The 27,607-nt window shown below is 51.0% G+C and overlaps 1 protein-coding gene across 1 annotated transcript; it reads left to right on the forward strand.

Annotated features, from left to right (window-relative positions):
* kcna4 (potassium voltage-gated channel, shaker-related subfamily, member 4) lies at nt 1-27,607 on the forward strand. Its single transcript, XM_078085836.1, has 3 exons — nt 1-592; nt 859-4,596; nt 21,669-27,607. The coding sequence occupies exon 2, from the start codon at nt 1,447-1,449 to the stop codon at nt 3,478-3,480; it is 2,034 nt and encodes a 677-aa protein (XP_077941962.1). The 5' UTR covers nt 1-592; nt 859-1,446; the 3' UTR covers nt 3,481-4,596; nt 21,669-27,607.

Below are 27,607 nucleotides of genomic sequence, written 5' to 3' on the forward strand. Positions count from 1 at the left end.
CACACACACACACACACACACACACACAATAGGGAGGGATACCGGAGAATAGCTAGCGCTCCAGCGGCACAGACAGATGTGCGGTGCTCAGACTCCGCCGCGGGGCCGTCGCCCCTCGCGAGGCTAAACTTTTACCCCCCCGCCGTGGGCGCGCGGAGCTCTCATTGATGCCCCGTGGCGCGCCGCTCGCACACCTGCTTCTGTTTGCCTCCTTTGCCTCTTTTTTTTTTTTTTTTTTTGTCTTTTCCCGGCGCACCGGGAGCGATGCGGCGGCAGAAACGGGGGCTCAAGTGGCGACAGATCCTGTTGAATTGAGGCGAGACGTCTAGACCGCAGCCCCTAAAAAAAAAAAAAAGACAAAGTGTCCCTCCTCGGGAGTGCGTCAGAGCACGGATGGATATAGTGGAGGATGCGGCCGCTGGTTGGAGACGACGAGGGATTTGTGGTATTGACCCCCCCGAAATCAGGACGGGAATTTGGGCAGGAGCAAAGAACTGCATCCTCACCTAGCTCCCCTCCTCCTCCTCCTCCTCCTCCTCTTCCTCCTGGAGCAGATTTGTTTGTAGGGGGGGCTGAGGCGATTTCATCACATGTAAGTATTTGAATGTCAGGATGGAGGGGGTGCTTTGTTTCATGCGTAAAGTCAGTTCTAAACATAACGTCTGCCGCGCGTTTATTGGCCAGGCTTTATCCCCCACGCTCACTCAACAATCATACTATTAACAATACAATGTAGTTGCACCGCCCTGATATTGACAAATGTGCAGTCCCCCAGAACCACGAACATTAATGTAAATATTTGTATCTTTTTTTTGTTTGTTGCCAAAACCGACTGCTGTTCTCCTCTCGTCTTTCCAGGGAGCGTCAGCGGAACAAAGTCATTCAGATTCATCGGATCTCCACTAAATAACACCACGGATCCAGTTTGAAGAACAGCATTTTTCCACCACACATCTCATGGTGTAAAATGGCAACCAGGCGGGACCACCGGAGGATCGAAAGACGCATTCGGGCCGCGCAGAGATTAACCACCTGATGGGCACCGGAGGGCGCGTGCAGGGACTGTTTGGGCTGCAGCTTGTTGACTTGGTGATTTATAACGCGCAACGGATAGGCACAGCGCGTGCGTAACGGGCTCTCAGGGGGGGGGGGGGGGGGGGGGGGTGTTTATGGTAATGATGTCATGATTTACCTAAAACGGGAAGACAGGCTCATCCATGTCTCCTGTCACGTGCCGGTCGCCACGTGGACCGCTCTAAGCGTGGACCTAATTGCGGCGAGTTTGCGTGCTCGCGCCCGCAGCTGATTGGTCGAACCGGTTCGTGCCTCGTTTGTGCGCCGATCCGCAACTTTTATCCGCTGGGCCCGCGTGCGCGTCGCCCCCCGGGCGGTTCCCGCAGCGCTCGCTCGTTGACTGTTAAAGGAATACACATTTAAAAAAGAAAAATGGAGTTCGCCATGGTGGGTGCGGACGGCGGCTGCAACAGTCACCCGCCTTACGGATATGCCCAAGCGCGGGCGCGGGAGAGGGAGCGCCAGGCTGCCCAGACGCGAGCTGCGGCGGCGGCGGCGGCTGAAGGTGGCTCCGGTGAGGAAGGAGGTTCCTCCACCTCCTCCTCCCCCTCCTCCTCCTCCCCCAGCGCTCATCTCCTTATCAACCGTCAGCATCAGTCTCACGCCGCCTCCAGCAGCAGCGGTACCGCCTCCTCCTCCTCCTCCTCCTCCTCCTCCTCGCAGCACCAGCAGGAGCCCGTGCAGCAGCAGCAGCAGCAGCAGCAGCACAGAGTTCTCAGAGAGCGGAAAAAGCAGCGCGGCGTCGGACGGTGGAGACGCAGCCGGAACTCTCTCGGCGGGGACCTGCGCCACTCGGAGCTGGCGCTGCTCGGATCCGAGGAGGACATGATGATAGAGGAGGAGGAGGAGGAGGAGGAGGAGGACGAGGAGGCCGATGATGAGGTGGCGCGGGACCCGGGGAGCAAGAGGTCGAGCTTTCTGTGCACCGTGGACGACGAGGAGGAGACCGCCTCGCTCACGGACCGGCGCCCGCACTCCGGCTACGAGAGCGCGTACAGCGAGTTCGGCTGCTGCGAGAGGGTCGTCATCAACGTGTCGGGTCTCAAGTTCGAGACTCAGCTCAAGACTCTGGCGCAGTTCCCGGACACCCTGCTGGGGGACCCGGACCGGCGGATCCGGTACTTCGACCCGCTGAGGAACGAGTACTTCTTCGACCGCAACCGGCCGAGCTTCGACGCCATCCTCTACTACTACCAGTCGGGCGGGCGGTTGAAAAGACCCGTGAACGTGCCCTTCGACATCTTCTCCGAGGAGGTGAAGTTCTACGAGCTCGGGGACGAGGCCATACTCAAGTTCCGGGAGGACGAGGGCTTCGTGAAGGAGGAGGAGAAGCCTCTGCCGAAGGACGAGTTCAAGCGCCAGATCTGGCTGCTCTTCGAGTACCCGGAGAGCTCGAGCCCCGCCAGGGGGATAGCGGTGGTGTCCGTGCTGGTCATCGTCATCTCCATCGTCATCTTCTGCCTGGAGACGCTGCCGGAGTTCAGGGACGAGAAGGAGTACCTGCAGCCGCGGGTCAACTCCACGCAGCCGGACCACGGGTTCACTCCTTTCAACGACCCGTTCTTCCTCGTGGAGACGGTCTGCATCATCTGGTTCTCCTTCGAGTTCATGGTGCGCTTTTACGCGTGTCCCAGCAAGGCGGAGTTCTTCAAAAACATTATGAACTCAATAGACGTTGTGTCCATTTTGCCTTATTTCATAACCCTCGGCACGGACCTGGCGCAGCACCAGGAAAACGGGCAGCAGGCGATGAGCTTCGCCATCCTGAGAATAATCCGCCTGGTGCGCGTGTTCCGCATCTTCAAGCTGTCCCGCCACTCCAAGGGGCTGCAGATCCTCGGCCACACGTTGCGCGCCAGCATGCGGGAGCTGGCCCTCCTCATCTTCTTCCTCGTCATCGGGGTCATCCTGTTCTCCAGCGCGGTGTACTTCGCCGAGGCGGACGAGCCCACCTCGCAGTTCACCAGCATCCCCGACGCCTTCTGGTGGGCCGTGGTGACCATGACCACGGTGGGCTACGGCGACATGAAGCCCATCACCGTCGGCGGGAAGATCGTGGGCTCGCTGTGCGCCATCGCCGGCGTGCTGACCATCGCGCTGCCGGTGCCGGTCATCGTGTCCAACTTCAACTACTTCTACCACAGGGAGACGGACAACGAGGACCAGACGCCGCCGCCGGTGGTCGAGAGCCTCCCGCCGGGCTGCCCGTATTTTCCGGACTTTTTCCGGAAATTTAGAGGCTCGCCCTCCGGCTCCTCGCTGGGCGACAAGGCGGAGTACATGGAGATGGAGGAGGGGGTGACGGAGTCGCTGTGCGGGCTGGACAAGAGCCCCAGTAAAGGAAACGGCACAGACATAGGCAGGAAAAACAGCACGAACTCCAAATCCATTCAGACTGACGTGTGACTGCAAGAGGTTCGCCTTTGCCCACCCTCCTAAACCCCCCACACCCCCTCACCCCTTTGTTTCTTAGCAAAAGAAAACGCTCCATAAAGATACCCAAGGTGGTCCGAAACCACACGTTTTACGCACGCGTCTCAGACCCGAACACGCACGCACGAAACCAAGGCGCACGCTCACAGGTCACCGATCGGCAAGTCACACGTCCGCCTCACTATGGTTTTCAGCCCAAACCCCCCCCCCCCCCGCGACGTTTAGGAACAATTAGGATCGATATCGGACTGATTTAGTCGACTGACCTCTGCGGGCTTTTGATTCTGATGCTGACGGCTCCGACCAACAGCATTCGCACTTTAAAGGGTTCCACCTGTCAATAACAGGAAGAGGGAGGGGGTTGATTTGTTTTGCTCTTATGCAATAAAGTTAAAATACGTTACATTTTTGCACTAATGTTGAAGTTGGCGCCGAGTTTGGCTGGTTTCGGTGACAGAGCCAGGGGCTGCAGGCCACGGAACGTGGCACTAGTTTAGTCGTCCTCTGACCACTTAGCTGAGGAATGTTGGAGGAACTTCTTTGGGGAGAGGAAACTAACAATATTAAAAAAAAAAAAAAACCTCTCCGGCGCTGCCAGTGAAAATTGGACTCCAATAAAGGAAAAAGTCAGAGATGCATAACTTTGGCGAGTGATCCAACACTAAAAAGAACTCATGGACAAAGACGCAGCAATTGGCAGCCATAAAAAAATGGGGCTATAATTATTTCTGACATATACACGAATACACTTTTTTTCCCCTCTTTTTCCAACACGAAAAGCCTTGTGTCGTCGAGCTAAGCACAGGAAACATCAGAACAAACACATGGATAAAGGACCCCCCCCCCCCCCCTCTGCTTTATTTTGAATATGACAATATCCCTTTACACGGACGCAGCAAAAGGACTTTGCTGTGGAAACCCATCGGATGGGGGTGAGGGGTGAGGGGGGGGGGGGGGTGGAGGTCACCAGCGACTTCCCCTCTTGTGCACAAAGTGTTTTTTGTTGTTGTTTTTTCCACTCAAGAGGACTACGTGATTACCTCCGAGCTCAGCGGACCCCCCCCCCGCGACGTGGACGTCTTCCAAAAGGTACGTGTCCGCCATGCCCCTCCCCCCCCCCCTCGTGCCGCACAGCGCGTTTAGCAGCAGCCTTCGGTCCACCCGGGAAAGGGTCACACGCAACGCGCGCGTAAAAGCCCGCAGATGGACACCGGTGAGTCCGCGTTTCTCCAGCACCCCGGGGGACGCTGCCGCTTCGGCTCCCGCGCGTCCAGCTGTTACTACGCGGAGACACCGGGTCAAGCTGCTGTGGGCTCCGGTGCCAAAGGGGTCAGCGGTTGGAGTGATTACGCGTCCTGCCGTCCTGCTCTCTGATTACAAGATGGTGTGGTTGCAGTCCGGTGTGCGTGGCCTCTTCTGTCCAATTGTCCGATAATGGGGCCAGGTGTGCACGTTTAAGGGTGAATGCTGTGTCGCTTCATTTGACATTTTATTTGGCCGCCTGAATCTGCACGTTGCATTTCCCCCTGACATTGATGAATAAAACACGGCGACGACGGAGGCCCACAAAACGCCGAGGGCTGAATTTTAATGGACGAAAGAGGCATCTGGTGTCTGGCAGTTAACGCTTTTGAAATGTGAAACATTTGCACACTCAATGGCGACTGTTTTTGTGATGAGGGCGGAGTAGAAGACACTTTAAGACAAGATATTAGTAAGAGCCCTTTATGTCAAGTAGGACAAGTGACGCTAAGTTGCTTACAGATGGGAACGCAACATATGCAGAATATATGAAAAAGGACATATGTTAATCATACATTTGTCAGTCTTCTCTTAACAATCCAAGAAAACTCTGGAGTCATGAGAATTATGAAAAGCACAAAAAGAGGAGAAAAGATGTTACTGAGATGCACCCAAAGTTCATATCGTACTTGCAAAGATGAACTTTTGTGGCGGCCGATAGAGATTCGTACAGCAGATCCAAACACTCAGCACGTCATCGCTTCATCAGCGTGTAAGTTACTGTGTGTTCATCCTCTCGGGGGGGGGGGGGGGGGGGGGGGGGGAGACTGTTCACACACCTGCCCCCACATCCGGAACACACACGAGCGCACCACGGAGGCACGGCGCCAGCTCCTCTGGATGCCTCACGCTTACATAACATGGCCCGTGGCGAGAGGCGCAATCCGAAACAATTGCCCCTCCTCCCCCCCGGGTCAGGCATGGCGTTGGGCCTGTAGCTGCTCGAGCCGACTGCGAGAACGTCCCGACGTCGTCCTGAGCTGACTTTGACTTTTTTTTCGCAGTGCGCCGCCGAGCTTTTTCCTGTGGTGCAGAGTTCCACCATATGGCCGGCCCCCATGTGACCGAGGGGGGGGGGGGGGTTGAGTTTATTTATGGTTGTTTCTCCAAAAAGGTATTCGGCGGCTGTCAGGGGGACCGCGAGGAGCGGTGGGAGTGAGCGTGCAGCACACAATGTCAGACGAGGTTATGTCACGAGACGGCACGAGTGAGTCGAGTCCACCCAGAGACAGCGAATCGGATCCGGGGGGAGAAGCTTCACTTGTATCGTTGGTCGTCTGAGGACTTTGTTTGCATGTTGCCTGCAATGTTCCGTACTGCACACAATGCAAACAGCAGGGAAGCAAAGTGACGACTTCTTCCTTGAAGAATGAACTCTTGTGATTTGAGGCGAATGTGTAAGTGAGGAACTCGCCCCAAAGGCCTCAAGTTTTCTTTTCACCGCTAATTAAAAAGCGAAGGCAAGGCTGCAGTGGATAATAACTTGAAGTCCGTCTACTGACCCAACGGACGATAAAATGATTTATTCCCCCATTAAACATTGCAAACATGAGATTATTGTCCCAATATCTGGTTCTCTTTTGTTTGTGGTCCATTAAGAGTCAAATCGATCGTAAAGCAGAGTATGTTTTAGGGCGGGGCTTACTGTGATTGACAGGTTGCCGCCCTGGTGTTAGTAGTCCATGTTCGTAATGCTATATAGTAAGTGTACCAGGTAGCTGGTGATTCATGGTTTTATCTGGAAGCACAGAGTAAAGCGTTCAGCCAGAAGTCAGACGTGTCTGTAAGGCCGGCCGCCTTTCACGCACCTCCAGCGGTCAGAAGATACAAAAGGGGCTGATGGACTAAAAAGTAAGAACAGCTACGAACCGCAAACGTCCCACGGCACACGTTTTGAAAGACGGTCCGACCCGTCCGAATCGAAACGAGCCGCTCTGCATGGCAGGAGCCCGAGGTCAGAGTCGCAGCTCGACCTGCCGATAAAGGGGCTCATCGAGCGGAGCGGAGAGCGACTCCCCACCCGCAGCCGAGACACCCACCCATCTTCTGCAACTGCTGAAACCGGGTGGGGGAGGGGGGGGGTCACAGCGGCTGGAACCCATCCCAGCAGAAGCCAAATTAAACGGGTTGCCAGCTCCTCGTGGAGCCAAAATAAAGACGGACATTACGTCGGAATAGATTCCTTTGAAAACCTTCACACTGTTCCTTTAAAAAAAAAAAAAAGCCACCCGAGGGTGTGGACTCATTTCCTGCTCTGTCCGGGTCAACGGAACGAAAGCTCCATTCCTAACAGCATTATGAAGGTGAACCCGAACGACATTTAAACAGAAAAACAATAACGGAAAAACTCGAGAGGAATTTCTCTCCGCTCATCTGCCAATTCATCAGTCAGGCCTGTCGGCTGGTCGCCGTGCCAACACGCCACTGCACTCCATCCCAGCTGTTGTCACAGTGTGAGTGTTTACGATAATTGTCGTTCCCTTCTTGAGAAGGTGCCGGCTCCAGTTACCTTCTTGTACAAACATTAAAAACTGCTCCAAAAAGAGAAATGGGCTCATTCGTCAATTTCATCTCAAGAAAACCGAGCAGCCGAGCCGAGCCGAGCCGAGTCCTCGTGGCGAGATGGAGATGGCAGGTATTTACAACAGGTGAGCCGTCGTGGCCCCGCTCTCTGCAGCCGTAACGCGGCTACACAGGCCTGCCAATCATGCGATTAGGGTCCCGATGTGAACCCACCCACGTGTCCCATGTACTAACCCCTCAGAGCGTTCTGTCGCCAGTGTAAAACTGCTAATCCCGCGTGGAACAAACCTTCGGGACACTCTCACCTTTGACCTTCCAACTCAGCGGCCCGAGGCACCGCGTGACCCGGAGAGAAATCATCGCCGCGTCAGGTTTTTTTTTTTTGTTCCCGCGTGGACAAAAGGGCTCACGGCTAATAACGCACATCTGGGATTAAAGCCGGGGTGTAAATTTAAACCAGCGCCTTGTTTTCCACGCAGCCGTTACGTAACGGCCCTCTATAGAAGCACAGTAACCCGATTCTTTGCACAACTCCACTGTATCCATCTCACAGCAGCCCGGGCCTCATCATGTTACTTCATTAAAGACCTGTAGATTGAATTGCTAATTACACATGAGCCTCCGTGTTGGGTTTCTCCACCCGCTGCTTCTGCACGCGCACGCTATGTCGCCTTGCAACAAAAAGAAAAGAGTCATTCACCGTCTTTAAAGAGAAGTGTTGGCAAATAAATAAAAAAACAGCGTGGATTCATATTTAAAATGATGCGTCGCAGCCGCTCTTCACCCGCAGTATAGACGCAGATTTCAGATTTGCTTCGTTTCAAAGGTCGGTCACATCAAGTCAGGGCTCTTTTGTTTTGTTTCTGTGAGAGGTCCTGAGTGCAACCTAAACCCCCCCCCCCCCCCCCCCCCGTCCCCCCACAGCGCTGCGCCTCTTTGTTGTTGTGTGTGAACAAGCTTGAGATTTGATTAAATGGAGCAGCTGCTGAGCCATAAAAAAGTTTTCCGCTCCCTGTGAGGATGAGCTGGTGAGCAGAGGAGCCGGCGCCCTGCCGGTCCACGTAAACCAGTGAAGGGCTGCAGATGCTGATCACGCTGTGGGATCCAACACACACACACACTCACACACACACACACACACACACACACACACACACAGCGGTGCGTGCACGGCGCCGTCGGGCGGATGAAAGTGATACGCATGCACTTCGAGAGTCATCTGCCGCACGAAGATCTATCGTTCTGAACGTCCTCACGTGTCGTGTGTTGAGTTTCCTCTTCGGGTGACTCTGGTTTCCTGGACGGGAAACCGGGTGTCAGTTCATGCGGCAGCCGCCGCGTATCAGCGCGCACGTTGTCGTCCAGTGAAGGTTTGAACTTAATGACGGACACTGTGGTGTTACTCAATGCAGGTGATGCACAGAAGAGCAGGTGTCGAGCGGCAAAACTGAATAAAGTTTTCCAAATGGTTTAGAAATGCAGCGGTATCGAGCGATACCCAAATCCATTGGATCCTCAGATGTCTTTTAGTCGTAGACTTTCTTATTTCTAAATCTAAAAACACACAACAGGATCTCGCAGGTTTATAACCACGGAGTGTTTTTCTGCTCTTGGGATGCTGCTGAAACACGTCTTCGGTGAGTAATGATGAGTCATCTTACATTATGAATGCAGGCCTGCTGTATTAGGCTGCAGCATACGCGCTCCCTCAACGTTCTACCTTTTAACGTCACGTCACGACGATAAAACAAATTGCTTTGCCACAGCAAACTGGATGAGAATGTTCTAAAGGTGTTTAATGTTTTTGGATACTTTACCACCATTACATTCAAGAAGAAAAGGTCCGTGAATGAATGTTGTCTTATTAAGACCATTGCCTCCATCTCTACATCTCTGTACATCTCGTCAATGGAGTTGTTCCACATCACAGCGGCGACACAGAGGTTAAGGTTGGAGGTACGTCAGACCATCTCAACCTCCTCCTCCTCCCCCCCCGTGGTCGTCCAGGCCGCAGCGGACGTGCAAAACCGCCGACCCGGGTTCACGGGGGACGGGTTGTTTTCCACGGGGGCGTCTGTTTTCTCCGCTGCCGACCGGCGTTACGCAAACTTCAGCGTCGCGCAGGGGAGGGAAAAAAAAGAAAAGAAACGTCCGCCGCGACCGGACGTCCGCGTATGACCTCGTCTCCGGCTCGCGCTCTCGGGCTCCGGTGGGGGGGAGGGAGGCGGGGGCGAGGGGGTGAGGGGGGGTCTGCATGCTGTTCACGTGGAGTGACTAACTCGCCCTCCGGGGGCCCCGGGGCCGCTTCTCGCTGCACGCAACCAATCAGCGCGCCGGGGCCTCGACTCGCGTACATCAGGATGAGTCAGTTTTTTTGGGGGGGTCCGCGAGGGCCGAGATCCACTCGCCCCAAACACACACACACACACACACACACACACATGCAAACACACACACACACGCGTGGTTCTTCTCAATCCGGGCAGATGGGTTTGGATTGTGACTCATGAGCGGGAGTTAGCGTGTAGCATGATGCTTCTGTGTGAGGGGAGCGAGGAGGAAGAGGAGGAGGAGGAAGAGGAAGAGGAGGTGAAACTGTTGACCGCACTTCGCCACGGATAACAACCGCGTGTCTGGAAACGAAGTGGACGAAACGAAGCGCGTCAGATGAACACGCACGTAAACACGAGCGTTTCGCGCGCCTGCTGGATTTGTGGTCGCGTGTGCTCATTGTAGCATGACGGCGTCCGGGCGCCTCGTAGCCGCTTCACACCTCAATAAGGTGGTTGTTGGCTTGTTAGTTTGTCTCCGGGGCATCGTCGGCGTGAACGGAAAAGAAAGAGCCGAGGGGAAAGAAGAGCGTCATAAAATGATTCAAAGCAGCAGCTTTTCCCGTCGGGCGAATCTTCAATTGACGACTTCCAACACGTTTGCTTTCTCTTGTTTTCCCAATAACTTGCCGTAAGTCGTGACCGGCGCCTGGGTCATCTTCCGTTTGGACAGAGGAGGGTGCTGCGTTTAGCTGCAGAGATAACGTAGAGAGGATGTCGGGGGTTGCAGGTTAAAGATCAGGGTTTGGTTTAAATGTTACAGCGAACGCTTTAACCCGGGACCAGAACGTCCCCTAACTGAAGCGGAATGAGGGGCGAGCTCTAACATAACGCGCAACGGACTAAGGCCTTCTGCGTTTTCAGAGCGACGCAGACGCAGGACCCCCTCGCGTGTCCCCCGCGTCCCTTTTCGCACCTCCTCGCGTCCTTGCGTGCGGCGAGACATTTTTCTAGGCACCAGGCTGCGATCGGCCCGCTAACTGCGTCCTTTACGGAGTCTCACGTTTCCGCTTTCACAGCCCGACGCCGCCGTTATTAAAACGAAGGATGTTTACGAGAGAAACGGATCAGATTGAAGAGCTTTTGGCGGGTTGTAGAAGCGGGTTGGATTCACGGAGGGAGATCGCCGCAGACGCCGGTTTGCCGGTCGAGAGGCGCACAAAGTCGTGGAGGAAAATACGGGACAAATGTGACCGCGACGAAAAGCAGCAGTGCCGATGCACGAGGCAATAAAGTCCATGATGAATAAATAAATAGGCGTGACTCTCTGGGTCGTCTTCGACAAAAACACGTCACTCCGCCTGTTGTTCTGGCGGTGAATCGCTCTGCAACACGCGCAGAACCACGAACGACGCAGACGCATGCGGCGGCCTTAAGACGAGGTACTGGGGGAGCTATGACGGTTTAAATGACCTCCTGGTCTCTGGCACCGACCTCCTGTCTGTTGAACGTGAACCGGAGACCAAACCGCTCCGCTGGTATCACAGCCACACACACACACACCCACACACACACACACACACACACACACACGCGGCGCACACACCCTCCCACTGGATGTCATTCAGCGCAGTACGTCGGCTTGAATCCTTCTACGCTGCCTCGCCCGTCGTTCAGATGATGTGTCATGATCTTCGTCTCTCTCAGCTCGTCCTCTCCAGTTAGAGGCGAGAGCTGCTGGGAGATGTGAATGTGAACTCATTGGGATTAGCCATGCGTGGACCCCCTACACCCCCCACCCCTCTTCTACTTTTGGGCCATTTGACCCTTTAGACCAGGGGGGTCAAACTCAATTGCACAGGGGGCCAAAATTCAAAACACACTTCAGCTTCAACATTAATTGAACACACTAAAATTAAATGTTTCTTTTGACATAAATATAAATACAAACAGACAGGAATGTTATTCTGGATTAAACAAACTTAAACTTTAAATAACTTAAAATGTCTTGCTCTCCATAAAAATATATCCAGTCAAAATTATACAAGTTATGAATACAAATTACAAATATGAACACGTCGACGGCAAATGGGATGCGAAACAACTCGAAATTCTTTTTTTTGTTCCTCAAAATCACCAAAGCGCCGTGCGAACTCAGCTCATCAGCAAAGTGCGTATTTGGGAACACCGTTGTGCCGCATTACTTGGCAACAGGGAAAGTGGGGCGAGTTGCACCGGTGCATTTGTGTCTCCCGTGAAATTACTTGAAATGCCTTCACTGCATCATACATGTCAGTGGTCGTGCGGTCACGTCCCTGCAGCTGGAGGCTTAAGGCGTTGAGACGTGCGGCCATGTCAGCCAGAAACGCCACGGAAAAAGGCAGCTGAAGTGCTGCATTATGGGATCTGTAGTTTGTTTTGTTATCGGCGCTTCGTATCGTTGGGCCATCAGTAACAATAATATGAAATACTCTCGCGGGCCGGATATAATTGCACGCCGGGCCGGATACGACCCGCGGGCCTTGAGTTTGACACGTAGACGTTATGGCGAAGGGATTGAAGCTGCGTTAAGTGACTTCATTCATTTGACTTTGTAGTTTGGTTGTATTGAAGAAGTTGTACTTTCTTGGTTTTTCTGGGCCCCCCCCCCCCTGGTTGAGGGGGCTTTGGATGAAGGTGTGAAATAGAGCCCACGTCGCCCTGACGATGAACTGGGTGGTTCGATTTTGCCGACATGCTGTCAAAGCAGGATGTGGAAATTTTTCGGCTTCTCTCTCAGAGAAGAAAAAAAGTCCCCGTGTTCCCGTTTCTGGGGTCGGGCCGGGTCCACGCGGCTATTTTGGAAGCCTCTCTGGCCGACGTCAGTCGGACCGTGCAGAGAAACCACAACGTCCTCCTTTAGGATTGTTGTTTTCCTTCCCGTGCCGCGGACAGCGGGGCCTTTGCTTCCATACAGTCGTGCTTTTCTGCCTCTTCGTTCGACGTCACACTCCGCGGTTGGCGGATTTAAATTGCCTCCACCAGTGCCAGACGGAAAATTCCATTTCATTTTGTTTCCGTGAAGAAATGGTTGATTTTGTTTATTTTCCCCCCCCGGCAGCCACGTTGTCTGTTTGTGTGGGCCGGAGATTGAATGGCCAAAAATATAAATAAAGTCTCAGAATCATCCGACTGAACGCACAGAAAGAGTAAATGTGTTCATGCTCACTCGTGTCATTATAACATTATTTATGACACATCTCGAGACATCGTCTGGGCTTCAGGTTGTTGTTGTTGTTTTATTGCCTCTTTAACTGTGAACGAGGCAAATAAATCTGTCATCAGCGCAGATGATGTCGTTGCTTCGCCTTAATCTCGTCTTCGGGAGCATTTTCCTTCATTAATAATTGTAGTTGTCTTACCCGGCAACATCTGTGATGGTAAAATTTGAGCAATAAATTCAAATTCAACAGGATTACGACATTCAGAGGTTTTATGTGCAACAAGCTTTTCTGCCTCCTTCAGGCACACGAACGCTTTTTAATTGCTCATTTCACCGGATGCCACTTTGTGCTCTGCTGTCGCACAATGAAATATTAAACGTGGATTTTCTTTGCTTCGGCGTCCTCAATTTGAATCAAATTAAAATCTTCTCTGACACTTCCCGATGAGCTTTTTCCTTTTATTTCTTCCCTTTCTGGGGCAGTGTATCAGCATGCGGGGAGAGACGTGTGATTAGTTATCTCCGTATTTGCCTCTGTGGGTTTCCTGTCGGCTAATTGGAGTCCTCCCATGTGTCCCGGGTGAAAAGGGCTGCGTGTTTGTGGTTAAAAATAGGTAGAGCGTTTCCTGCTGTGCCAGCCACGGATCTGTTTCACAAAGACCCCCACCTCCCGTCTGCTGGGTAATTCCAGCGGTGGCTCAAACACGAATAAGAACAAAAAGCAGCATGCGTAGCGACGCTTTCTCACCAAATGGAGGCGTTGTGAAGGAGCAACACGAGACAAAAATCTGTGAGCTTAAAAATATAATACTTGTTTAAAACCGTGAAAAGCTCATTCCATTTTCAAATAAGTAGCCTGAGTACATTCATTTAAATTTGAAACTCAAAAAATGTCACCTGATTCTCAATGTATAAAAGCGATATTCAAAATACAGTCAAAATGCAATTAGTATTTGATTCATATTTTTAGGTCATAGCTGGACTTGGTGATGTAGTTTTGTTATATTTGTTCAAATTCTCCAAACAATAAGTCATATGTTCTGACAAAAAAGTAAATAATTATGATTGCACCGTTTAAGGATCCAAATGAATAGTAAAGCCTGTGCACTTTTAAATTAAATTCATTATTCTATCGGTTCTGCTGAGTGACGCCAACGCGGAAGTTTATTAAACTTGCATTCTCTCTGCTGACCAGCAGGGGGCGACTCCTCTCACGTCTGAAAACAAATCTTCCTTCCACTGGATTAATTCCCTCAGTGAACATTGCAAACATGAGTTTATGGTCTCATCCGCTAGTTTCAAGTCTTATTCAACACAGCGTGACGTTCATTTAGTGAATGATGGTTGATTTAGAGTCAAACACGCACGCCGACATCGGCGGCTCGCTGCTGCTACGGTCAGAAAAAAGGAACATGGCGGCGGCGGTGGCGGCGGAATTTCAAGCGCGCGACCTCCAGGCCTCATAACATTGGTCCACAAACCTGTGGTTTACGTCGCGGTTCGTACGTCCTCTGGAGATCACAGTGAACTGTTTCTATGACATCGTCCGTGACGCACGAACCCTGAGTGCACGTTTGGCAGGACGCAACAAAAGTCCTCAAAGCCGCTCTGCTGGCTTTGCGTATCTCTCATACGAGTCGGTGAGAGGAAGTGTAATTCATTTCTCCCTTTGATGCACGCGCGTCACATCAAGCCGGGTTCCGACAACTCAGAAAGCAAATGATTTACTTTAAAACGAAACACACTCAGGTTCAGGAAACGTTGAGATTTAAGTGACAGGTCTGATGGCGTCAGATGAGATGAGATGTCTTTGCAGGGGGGGTTTGGTGCTCTGTTTTGTTTTTTTTGGTTCTGCCCTCCCCGAGTGTCAGTCCCGATCAATCGGCTTCCGTGCGCTGCGGCTCCAGGGCGTCGGCGTGTTGGAAACAAAAAAAAAAAGACATGAAAACACAACAGTGTTTGGAGTAAATGCAATCATCACCATGGCAACATGGACAGGAGTCTCTGACACGAGCTATTTGTCCGTAAAAAACTCCAGAGTGTGTGTGTGTGTGTGTGTGTGTGTGTACCCTTGTGTGTCCTTTTTTTTCCCATATGTCCCCCTTGGTTTTGAAAATATGTGCTTTTGGAGGGCCGGGTTTTTTCCAAATGGCAAACAGGAAGGAAAAGCGCAGACGAATATATGAATGAGTGTCTTTGTGGATGCACATCGGTCAGTGGATCAGCTCAGCTGGGGAGGTTTAATCGCACGGCTGAACTGCGCATCGCGTTGTGCGCGTTACACCGCGGCCATTTAAACGCGGTCCTCTCCGTCCGCGAATTGTTTCAGAAGCTGCTCGGCTGTCGGAGGAGAAGAGGCCACTCGGGGATTATACGTGGGCTTTTTGTAACGTTGTGCGGGAGACATGAAGCCTTTTTCCTCTGCGGTTCAGACTCCCTTCGTGTTTCGGGGGCGATTGTGCACAGTTTGTCGAGTTTGTCTCCGGGTCTGTGCGCTCTTTGTGTTCACACGCTGACCTACAATTCCCTGCTGGACGAGCAGAAATAGAAAGTAGGCCCGTCCTTTGCGATGCATCCTCACCTTCACTGTTTCTTAGTTAAATATATATATATTTATACATAAAATAAATAAATAATCTGCCCTTGGCAGATAAAGGGCAAAGAGATTTATATCTCATTGCAAACGGCTCCACCATATTTTCCAGCTGACAGCGTGATTACCGCTCAGTCAGCGTTGCCCTTCGAGAAGATTGCAACAATGCAAAGTGCTGGCGTTTTTTCTCTCCTGACACATTCATATTATACCATAACGTTGACTCGCTGAGGTTTGATGGCGGGTATGCAGACAACAGGAGATCACAGACAGTGGGAAGCCTGAAAAGTCGTCCAGTACCGGATCGCATGCGTGGAGCCGGCCGGGGGAAACCAGCCGAATGGGAAACGGCGATCACGGAGGGAAAAAAAAAAAGACGGTATCAAGTGTGCCGATGAAAACATTTGACTAATGGTTGCTCCGGGCAGAACTGACGGATTCTCTCGACCACAACTTCTGTCCTTCAGCGATGTTTTGGATCCATTTTGAACAACTGATGTGGAGGTCCGATTTGGGGTTAATTGGGTTCAACATTGGTTGCGAAAACACGACGTCGCCGCTGCCACTCGGAGGCCCAAACAGCACTGCTCTCCGTCTCAGTGCGTAGCTCGAATCCAAGAAGGCCCTTTTTGAGGGTGGAGCAGAAGGAGCCCAGAGAGACGGAGGTGTGCGCTGCGCGAAAGGAGCGCGCCGCCTTCAGCGCAAACATGTGCGTCTCTGTGCGCGGGAATCGCTTCGTTCCACATGAAAGGATCGCGCGGCTACAGAGGAGGGACGTTTGACATTGAAAGAGAGGGACGGAGGACAATCGACCGCTCTCCGCTCGCACAATGGAGCACCTGCTGCGGCCCGACACAAAGGAGCGTCCCCCGTCGGGAGCTCAGGCGAACGAAACGTCGCCGAAATGTCGCCTTGTCGATGTGTCGACGCAACGCCGCGGCGAATAGCTGGAGCCGCCTGGAACTTCATTCACTCTCTCTTGTGTGTTTCTCTAAATCCAAGCTGAGACGAGTGGACGAAAGAAGGGAAATAGAACATATAGACGGACAGACCAGGTCCCACAAATCCTCCATGACACTAGTGTGTCTAATAATACACATGAGACGGCCAACAATAGATAATAATAATAACAATAATATGTCACTTACTATAGTTTACTGTTTAAAGCTTCTTAAAACGCTTTATTTTGTTAAAGCAGATGAAACACCAATAGACTTTGTGTCGCTACGTGTGTGCGACAGGTGCATGAAAACAGCCTGAAAGTGCCGCTTGCAACACAGTATTCAGCACTACACACCCCGCTGTGTGTGTGTGTGTGTGTGTGTGTGTGTGTTACACAACTAAGACACCTGCGCTGTGGCCTGCAGGCGGATTATCGCTCCATTATTCATCAAACAGGTGACCTCGCTGCACTCGTGTTTCGAGCTTTAGAACCAGGAGAACCGAAGTGTGACGCCTCGGCGTGGAGGCCTGAAAGGAGCCGGTGGGGGAGGCGGCCCACGGAGGGGAGGAGCCAGCGGCGGCGAGGAAGACGTGACGCTCCACGGTGTACAAAGCAACGAGTGAGAAACGCGTGGTGGCGCTCAGGCTCCCGTCGTCCTTTTTTGTCCTGCAAAGAAACACAGACTTTGCTTCACGAAGCCGCGGACGCAGGTGACTTCTTGTTGTTGATCGTGGTCACGCGGGACGTCAGCGAGTCGCCCTCTCAATACCAACGCTCCACGTGGCGTTGCGGGTCAGTGGTCGTTTAAATAAAGAGGACGCATCAGTCGGATTCAGGCCTGATGAATCAAACCGAGCGGACGTTTCGGTCGATGAAGACGCGTCTCAGCGGCGCTTTGGCGGAATCTTTGAGAAAATTCTCGTTTTGAAGGGTTATTTTCAATTTGTTTCATTGCAGCAGAATTCAATTTAGCAAACTGGGCAGCGGCCGTTCACTTGGAGATAGTGATGAATAATTGACTTTTGAACCTGGAAATCAAAGGACTAATTAATCCAACAAATCATCTGAAGAGGAGACGCTTCCTGGAGCTCCTCATCTAATGAAGTGGCTCCCTCACTTTTCTGTTTGTCGCATATCAGCCCTGAAATTACGTTTTCTGCTGCTCCATTTCTTCATGCTTACAGCTACAATCACCCCCCCCACCCCCCCAATTCAATCAATTTCAGTGTGCCAGTTGTGCAAAATGACTTCTAGGACACATTCCAAGTCCCCGTTATCAGGGGGAACAACACGGTCGCGTTTATGCTCGGCGGCACAACTGGCAGCGCCTCAACATCTGCTGTTGCTACGTGATAGTAAGCGTTCCATTAAGTCGCCTCGGCGGTGACTGACACTTTTTGGATTTTGATTGCATAACGTGGCAGATTGTCACGCCATTAAACGGTACGAATGCCGTTAACAGGCCTTGCAGATTGAACCAGCCAACGGGTCCGTGCGGTTGTGATGTTCTACTTTCGGAGTTGTGTACATTCCAAACGGGTCCTCGTCCGTTTCCACTTGAGGTGTTTGTGATTGACATCAGCCGACGGGAAGCCTTTCAGATGGAGGTTGGATGCAGGTTTCTTTCACATACACACACACACGCCGTATTTACTGAGGTAATAAATACATCTTCTCATTGTTTATAGATGGCGCTTATTCCTGCACCTGCAGGAGTCGCCCCCTGCTGGCTAGCGAAGAAGCAGCAGGTTGGGGATCGCCGCCTTAGCTCAGCGCGTCAGCGTGCATTGGACGGATTAAAGCGGTCGCCTGATGACGGCCGTCGTCCTCGTCACCATCGACGTGATTGCAATTGATCCTCTTGAGACCATGAATGTGAAAAACGTCATTTCCCTCCGCTGAAGAGCTGCTGAGATGAATTCAGAACAAAGTGTTTCATTGCGGTTGTAAAATACACTCCTGCAGCATGATATATGTATTCATAGAATACTCTAAATGTAAATGCACATGTTAATTGTGATTGACACGTACATTTATTGCACAGGTAGAAACCCCGCGACCGACATCGTGCTCCCCGTGGCATTTCCCCCATTAATCCATGAGTCGGGATGTGCTTCCGTGGACGCAAACAGTCCCAACTTTGACATTTCGCTCTGTTCTGAAGGATTAGATAAGAGCTGCGGTCTCTTTTTATCAGTGTCACGGGGACGGAAACAAAACATCGTGTAGATCGACGGCCCGCTGGCACGGAAGTAATTGGCGCGATCCCCGTTTTCAGCTGCTTCTACATATAAAGCTTCGTTACTGCACGCGGCTCGCGCAGCGAACAGGACGCCGGCGACTTCAGCGAGTACGGGGGGGGTCGCATTCAGCCAGGCCTCCGTCCTTCACCGCGGCGGCCCGTTTGTCGTCATGGTGAACCGCAGCGGCGCCGCGCTAAACGCCGCTTCCCGTCCCCGCCGCCTCCGTCTCCCCTTCCCGCCTTTAATTCGCAGCGGCGGGAAACGTCGCGTGGCGCACGTGGCCCCCCCAACGGCAACCGAACGGCGCTCCGACGAGCAGCGGCGGCTCACCAGATGTGTGTGTGTGTGTGTTTTGTTGTTGTTTATTTTTGTTGCCACAGAAGAGCTGACGGAGAGCTGAGCACGGTGCACGTTGTGTCCCCGGCGTGCTGCACGTATCCTGCCCTGAATATATCTGGTGTGTGTGTGTGTGTGTGTGTGTGTGTGTGTGTGTGTGAGAGACCAAGCTCTGCAGGGGTGTGAGGCAAGAAGCAGCAAGAGGCAGAAAATCCCCGCTGCCTTTGGATTAGTGTCAGCGAGCAGGAAGCCGGCAGCGCGCCGCGCGTGCACGCTCCTGAAGTCACTGCGCGCGGTTATTTCAGCGGTTTCATGTCATTCCTCGGCCCCGGGTTTTGGAAATGAAGCCTTCTTTTTTAGTCTCCGCTTTTTGCATATGGCCTGGAAAATGCAAGTTTTCCACTCACGATTAGTAGAAAATAAAAGAAATCTTCAAATCTTTGATCATATTACTAATTGCTGTAAAATGACCGTCATTTGTGTACGTTGCACAGACACACATTTGCCGCGGTTCAAACTTCGAATGTGTAACGATTTGCTTATCCTGCAAAACCTGCATGGGGCAAAAAAAAACTGCAAACATCCCGCTGCTGCCTCCTCGTTCTCCAACACACACACACACACACACACCGGCATGATGGACGTCTTTAATCTTCCAATAAGGACAGTCAAAGTCGTGTCTGGGGGGGGGGGGGGGGGGGGGGGGACGCTGTCCTGCTGAGAGGCTCTCGATGGCGCCACGGCGATGACTTAGTGACGATCAGGAGGAGGTTTAAAACCAGGAGGTTCTCCAGGTGTATTATTGTGGTGGTAAAGTGTTTACGGCCTGAGTCTCCATGTTGGAGAGACCTGGCGGAGAGTTCTGCGGCGCAGAGGTCCTCCGCCAACACCTGGGCGGCCGCCCTTCTTCACTGGCATCACGCCCGGCTGCGGTTATTTATAGCCGCAATATTGGCATTCATTTATCGCTCCCGCCCCATTGTGGCCAGTGCCACGTCGCACCATCCGCTGCGTTTGATGTCAGGGAGCTGCCGGATTCACGAGGCCTCGGGCCCTGCGAGGAGCTTAATGTCACGTGACACCTGCCACTTCCTTAAGAGGAGGACTTACCTTCAGTGAGTTGACTGAGACAAGCCGCGAGCTTCACTCTGTTTATTCCGCCCCCAAGTCTCTTCTGTTGAAAATGGGCTTAAAGAGACAGTAAAAGGGAGCGGAATACGAAAACCAAAAACCCAAATATGAACCAAAAGACGTGCCCGATCTTTAAGAACCAGAGTCCTTGTGTTTGTTCCAGGGTGAGTCGAGCCGCTCGGAGTTATTCACTGCTATCAGCCCCCTGCAGTTGTGTTGATATCACTTGGAGCTTCGGGGCTGTGAGTGTAACGTCACACCTGCAGGTTCTGTCTCTTCCCGTCTCAGCCGGACGCTTTTCTCTGCAAGGTTTTTTTTTTTCCTCCAACCTGAAGTAAAAAAAACGGCTCCTCCACTGTGACTTCCGGGCGGCGGATGTTTTTTTCGTAGATCCGAACGGGGTTTCGACTCGGCGCTCTCGGCTTCGCCCGGAGGAGAGGCGGCGGCGCCCCCCCGAGGTGACGGAGGCGTGAGATGAATGGAGGCTCTGCGCGCGACACAAAGAGAGGGAGCTACAGCGCCGGAAATCATGGAGGGGATTGTCTGGTTTCAATGGAGGGATTTCCCTCTGCTTCCCCCCAGTCCTCTCCTTCACGTTCCAGTAGCTCCCAGAAGCTATTAGACAAGAGCCTTCGAGGTTTGGGAACGTCCATCTTTGACCACGATAGCCCCCCCGAGGAGGCCGTGGTAGTTCTCCTTTATCCCAGGAACTGCCCCTGAGATTGGGGTCGACTTCCTATCGTTTGGGGTCTTTCGTGTGTTTCGGGGGGAGACCTGCCTGCATTTTTCTTACGGTTCTCGCGACTCTCAGACCTCCACCTTTCCTTCAGTAAACTCATCCCAGACTTGACCTGTATTTGGCTGCATCATTTTGTTTTTGCACGTTGAACTAAATCCACGTGACGGTGGATTCTGCGTTGACCCAAAGTATTCATCTCTGGTGAATTCCCCTTCAGTCAACGCAGCCGCCTCACGCTGTCTTTATTTGCCTTCCTCTTGTTATTACAGGTACATGGCGTCGTATTGTAAACAAGCAGCGGTTTATCCTTAATAAGGGAATCCGATACGATGAGAAAACACGGCGTGTGCGCCGTCGCAGTAATTGCGCTGCGTCCGCTGCAGCTCTGATTGCATTCAGCACGTTTCCAACTCCAGGGAGAATTTGTGTGGAGATCCTCAAATTATCGGCGTGGAGAATTACGCCACAGCTGCTCCGTTTAAAAGAGGACGCTCGCATCTAATAGTCCGCATCTTAACAAGCACAACGTGACGTTATTTGCTCGGCGGGGGGGGGGGGGGGGGGGGGGGGGGGGGGAGGAAGAGGGGCAGGGAGCCGGAATAATGTGAACGCTTTGCGGAGGAGGAATTTTGATGTGGCCTACATCGGCGTTGCAAACCCGGCCAGCGGAGGTCCATAGATGGACGTGACAAAGGGAAATACGAATGTATGAAAGCGTGTGAAAGTACGGTGGTGTTTTTACTGTGTATACGACCCCCCCAGGGGTCACGATGGGAGTGGCCATCATGACCCCTGAGGATTATCTTAAGGCCCGATCTGCCATTTTCTCAAGAATGATGAGAGATTTACATCCGTTTCCTGTTTCTTTCTCTGCTGCAGCGCTTCCTGTTACGGGGGAGAAGGAGTACCGACCGCCTCCGTCCCCCCCCACCACCCCCACCCCCCCGAGCCGCCTCCACCCACGATGCCCCCGCTTCCCCCCCACTGCAACCTCATCTCTGGAAATCGCAGAGAGCAAAGTACAACATTGTGACTGGTTCACCTCCAAGCACGAGCTGGGACTGAAAAAACTAAGGAAAGTGAAGCACCGAGGAGCGGACCGGACCACTCGGAACCCCCGGGGGGGGGGGCGGGGGGGCGGGGGGGGGGACGGGGGGACCGGTGTTGGCGAACGAGTAAGTCGTGGCCCAAAATGATTGCCTTAATTACTACGCATACGCTGATGTACCAAGTGATGAAACTAAGAGACTTATAGTTCAGACGTGTTTTCTTTACATGTGAAAAAATAAGTGTCTTGTGAGGAGCAGACGTGGATATTTTAATATGATAGAAATAACGTTTTGGTTGTAACGTCGACATAATGTTTTAGTTGGGTCGGCTTCGTAGTTGTCGTCGGTTACTAAATGGTGAGTTCGCCCTCTGCTCGTCAGCAGTACGACTTTATCTATTTTTTATCTCGTTTCATATCGTCAACCAAACGACAAGTTGGAGCCGACTCGCTCTCTCGAAAACGCCGGTGAGAAACTCTTTGATTCACACGGCGTCACAACACACGAAAACCCTCATTCAGCACGAGCGCAGAGGGCCGGGAGACGAGACATCCATCCTGATATCGATGTATCCTCATATACATACATATATATATATATATATATATATATATATATGTATACCTGGGACTGGCGTGGCTCAATGCGACGCGCTGAAATACATCAGAAGAATATCCTCTTACATTAAGATCCACTTACACAGAAGCAAAGATGTCAGGCACATTAAGACCATGGTAAATATCTGCCACACTCACTTTCTACCCGAAAAGCAGCGGGTGGAACTCGCCGGGCTTTTTAACCGTCAAGATGAAATACCTTTAGGTTTCTTTTCTCAGATGCAAATTTAGAGCTGACCAGCTGCTTTGTCGATATGTTTTCACTTTAACTGTATGCAAAAGTAACATGGACGTGTGTTATATATTTTTTTAAAACCTAGCCTTGATAATTACATAACCAAAGGTGAAACCCTGAATTTATTGTATGTTGTGGACTTCTGGAAAATGTTGTGATAGACGCACACTGAATAGGAAAAGAAATGTAAATAGCCGACATTTATACCCGTGTGTCCTACGATGTGTTGCAGATAAGAGTCATTTGAGACTTTATACTTTCTTTGACTGTTATGACCATCGACCATTGTCATCTCTGTCCTCGCTGACACGGCCGTGTTGTTGTGAGTGCTGCATTTTGGCGGGTTTCTCTCTTCTTTTTTTCATTCGGCTCATCAATGGAAGGATTAGAAGTTGCCGGTAATTTAGCCTTCGGAAGTAGTAAATATCACGTGTGTGGATGAACACAATGCTGTAATGGCACTGGATCTTCTGTCTTTTGCCTCCTTCTAAAAAAAAAAATCCAAATTCATTTAGCTTTTTTGTCCAAAAATTATTACCTCAATACTGGAATCCCTCAGAAACTAACTACTGAACTAAACACAAAATAACCACAACCGAATCAAATAGATGTCGACAGTTTACTTGGGAAATCCTTATAGGGAGGCGGTTTTTATCCTCAAGGAGTAGATAGAAATGACGTTTTTCATTTCATTTCACAAGGAGAATACCAGAATACGCCGTTGGTCCAAAACAATAAATGTACGAGAGAATGAATCCAAATTGAATGACAGTGGATTATAATATCACTTATATTTTCTAACCTTTCACACAGAGTGCAGGCTAGCTGCCCCCCTCTCCCACTTCCGGGCCTGTATGCTAAGCTAAGCTAATAAGCTCCGGCTGTGCACACGCATTTACTGTACTGACATGAGGGCGTGCGCGGAGTCTTTTAAGGCCGAGAACCAGCGCGTTTACCAAGATGCAGAATTCGTCCTTTCAGAAAGGTCCAGCGTTTGTGCTCCTGCGCCCTCTAGTGGTCAAGCTGCAGATGGCGACCAACGGAAGAACCCCCCGTTAACGTGAAGAAGCAAAGCCCCCCGCCCACCCCCAGGAAGTGTTCGGGTGGTCTGTTCTGGGTTACCGTGGAAACATGGGCGAGCAACATGGCCGACTCGTGTAGTGCAATGTTGTGTCATCAAATTCATCAACATTCATTACATTTTAAATACTTTTTTGATATTTCGTTCGTCCACCGCCTGACAAAATGTGGCCGATTGGTAAAACACAGAATTCATTCATTCAAGTTAGATTAAAAATAATTCTAATTAAGGACAAATTAAAACAGATTGTGAACAAAAAATAAAAGACATTTTGTGCAGCCTCATTGCAGGGTGATTATGAACTGAAAACCTATTAAATAAATTAAAAAGGCCAACCCTAAATCCTACTCGCTGGGCGTTTTGAGAGTTAATTAAAATTATAATACAACCAAACATACAGCGGTCTCGTAGATGTATATTAACAGAAGTGATTTGACTCTAATCTTGTCAGATTACAAACCTCAAGCACAAACTGTCCCAGAACCCGAGGGGCCCGGAGACCGGTTCTGACCTGGAGTTCATTTAGGAACAGAGAGTCGGGGGGGGGGCTGAGCGGCGGCTCCCTTAAAGGTCCGACATGCAGCGAGCGCAGATACCGTCGTACCAAAAGCCAACGGTGGCCGGAAGCTGCGCTCATGCGGAAACACCGGATGAATTTAGGAAGGGGGGGCAAATTGATGTGTAGTGATACGTTCGGTTTGTGTTATCGCGAAGCTGCACACGAGACATTAAGCCAAAGAGTAATACATGCCCACAGGTTTCTGGATGGGGGGGGGGGACGAGAACAGGATCAGACTGATTAATCCTCCGGGCAGCACATCCAATCGAGCAGAACAAACAGGCACCAAAAGAAGAGCGAGAGAGAATCTGTTTAACTGGCCGGGCCCTAACCCACTTCCTCAATCCCAGCATCAAAAATCATTTGTTTGGTCAGAGGATGCGATTAAGTCAAGTTCACTTAACACTGCTTTTATCGGGAGATCGGCAGGAGGAGGCCCGGAGGAGGCCGGCGTGCCGTGTGATGACGGTCCACAGGGAGATTTTTAAGCAGATTGAAGAGTACACCACAAGTAATTCGTCCTCGTGTGCGCCGAACCTGACGAAAAAGGACGTAATCCGCATTTATCCACACGGGTACTTCTCGAGAGGTCGTCCGGTTGATGTGAGTGGAAAGGGATTAGTAGGAAAATATGTGCAATATGTGCATATGTGCTTATGTGCATACCGGAGACTTAAATCCTCCGAGCTCTCCGCGCGGATGAACGCCGAAGGGTTCCTTCAGAAAAAAAACCCCCCGCCGACCTGAGATCTGGATCCGTGGAGAACAACAGCCCAGCGTGATTTAGTGCTTCATTTTACGTTTAAATATTTGATGCTGCTTTCGGTGTTGCCAGATTTTACACAAACCCTCCCGGGGTGCTGAGAAGGCAGCTTAGATTTGTAATTTTAATATCAGGCAAACCGTAAAAGGAAATCGGGGCAATTAAACCATGAAAAAACACAATTTTTATAACAAGTATTTATCACAAAGCAAGTAAAGTACCTTAAAGTAGAAATAAGTGCTGATCTCAGATGTGTTGTGGTGAATTCCTAAAAAACAGCACAGGAGAGAAAATGACCACACACGTCAATGTGTTAAACCAACGTAGCATTAAATTAGCGTTAGCAAGCTGGCTAACTAGCCGCTGGTTGGCTATTTTGCTCGTTGATTCCAGCGTGCTTCGACGCTCCACTCGTTTCTACGGTTACCCTCATTTAGCAGTACAAAAGAAAAAAAGGTTATCAACTTATAAAATGTGTGGTTACCTAGTTAAAATAAATCATTGCTGTAGTGTGTCAGACATGCGAGGAATTTGACTTGGCGGTTGGTGCGTAACAGCAGACCGCACGACAACGGACGACAAGACAACAGTGCACGAGGAATAAACAAAAAAATAATGCTACGGGTTAGCGGTGTAGAAAATAAATAAATAGAAATGCATTTGTTTGTATTGATCCTCTGTTATCCGTCGCCACTGAACTACAATAGCAGCGCACACAGAGAAAACTGTGCAGACGGTAGAAAAAGTCTCCCCAAACATCCTAAGCTGCCCATTTGTTATCTGCCAAACTAGACGGAATCCGACTGCCGGCCCACCCTGACCGCCTCCGCTCGAAGCTGTCCGCGTGTGGCGATGTTGATACCAAACCAACTATTAACACATCTGAGCACGGCTTTTAATAAAAAAACCTTACCTTTTCATGTTTCTTCTCAGAAAAAAGAACTGGCTAAGCCCAATATCATTGCATACAGATACCACAGACACACACGTAAAAGAAAAGTGATGCATAATTCTGAGGATGTGACACCCACAGAGTTAAAAACCACCAGAAACCCCTTTTAAGTCCTATCGCCTCACAAACAAGGCGGCTTATGAGCAGCGGCGTACAAATGTCAAACAGTGACGCAGTTTGCGTTTGCTGCAAGATGTCACGTGACTGACTGACTGACTGACTGGATTTTGGGGGGGGTTTGTTTTGCACCAGCTGCCTCCTGCAGAACCGCGCGAAGGCCGCTTGGTGCGAACACACAATGACCACAGGGTTTGCCTGGTTCCCCCCTCGGACAGGAGACGGTCCAACCAGCACCGCGGAATCCTCACGCGTTTTAAAAGTCTGCTCAGGTGACATGATGTCACCTTGGCAATGGTTAGAAGACGGCACATTCTTTCATGAGATTATGGTATTTATTCAACGATGACGGCTTAAACGTGACCCTTAATCTGACCTTTGTTACCTTCTCTGGCTCGGCGGTGCAGAGCACAATATGTTGTGTGTTAATCGCTGGACGGGAATTAGCGCCTTTGAATGGCGGCCGTCGTGTGATGAAACAAGCTGTCTGGATGCACCATTGGACTGAGGCACGTCAGGAGAAGGACAGTTGCAGCCCAGCAGAACATCCAGGACGCCGTGTAATCTCGTCACGCTGGGTGACGCGCCGCTACAGTCCAGGAGACGCACAAGCTCCTTTTTGGAAAGCACAGAACTTCAACGTCGGCTCCTGCGGCTGATCTCACGTCGCGCGTCGCTCTCCTCATCGGGGATCGTCGGCTCGTGCTCTTTTTGACATTTCGTTTCGGCGTCTCCGACCCGTCGATCCTCCCGGTCGCTCGATAGTGGTTTCTGGACCCCGGGGGGGGAATAAAAGAACAGAGTGCAGAAGACGAGGACGAAACACACAAACGATTAAAGCTTGCGAGTTTGACGGGACTCCATCCCATAATAATCAGGCGTCTATGCAAGCTGATATAATCCCGGTACGTCCCACGCGAGTCATTGTGAATCCCGCCGGCGCCCGTCTCACCTGCAGGGAGGCGAAGCCCCTCGGCCTCCGTCGTGACGTCACCGCTTGGCGGTTTGTGTGCGCTTGGTATTAAACGTGTTGCGGCGCGGCGGACGGTGACCATTGATGAACGTTTCTACGGTTTCAGGTGTCGACAAGTGTCCATGTGAGTTTTTGACCATCCTCGCTTTGATTCTGCATGATGCTTTGTTTTGAGAAAAATGCATCCTGATCCGAGGTATGTTTGTGCTCTCTCTCTCTCTCTCTCTCTCTCTCTCTCTCTCTCTCTCTCTCTCTCTCTCTCGCTCTCTCTCTCTCTCGCTCTCTCCCTCTCTCTCTCTCTCTCCCTTTTTCTTCTTTTATTTTATTTTTTGGTAATCCTTCCAAGTTCTGGATTTTCTACATTCATAACATTTTGTAGACAGCAATATGAGATGTGATTGAAAAATGGAATATGTGCAATGTTGATTAAAGAAAAATATAATATATTCAATAAAAATTCAGAAAAGAGAAA

The sequence above is a fragment of the Gasterosteus aculeatus genome, chromosome 12 (genome assembly GCF_964276395.1).
Source record: "Gasterosteus aculeatus chromosome 12, fGasAcu3.hap1.1, whole genome shotgun sequence".
In the NCBI taxonomy this organism is placed as follows: Eukaryota; Metazoa; Chordata; class Actinopteri; order Perciformes; family Gasterosteidae; genus Gasterosteus; species Gasterosteus aculeatus.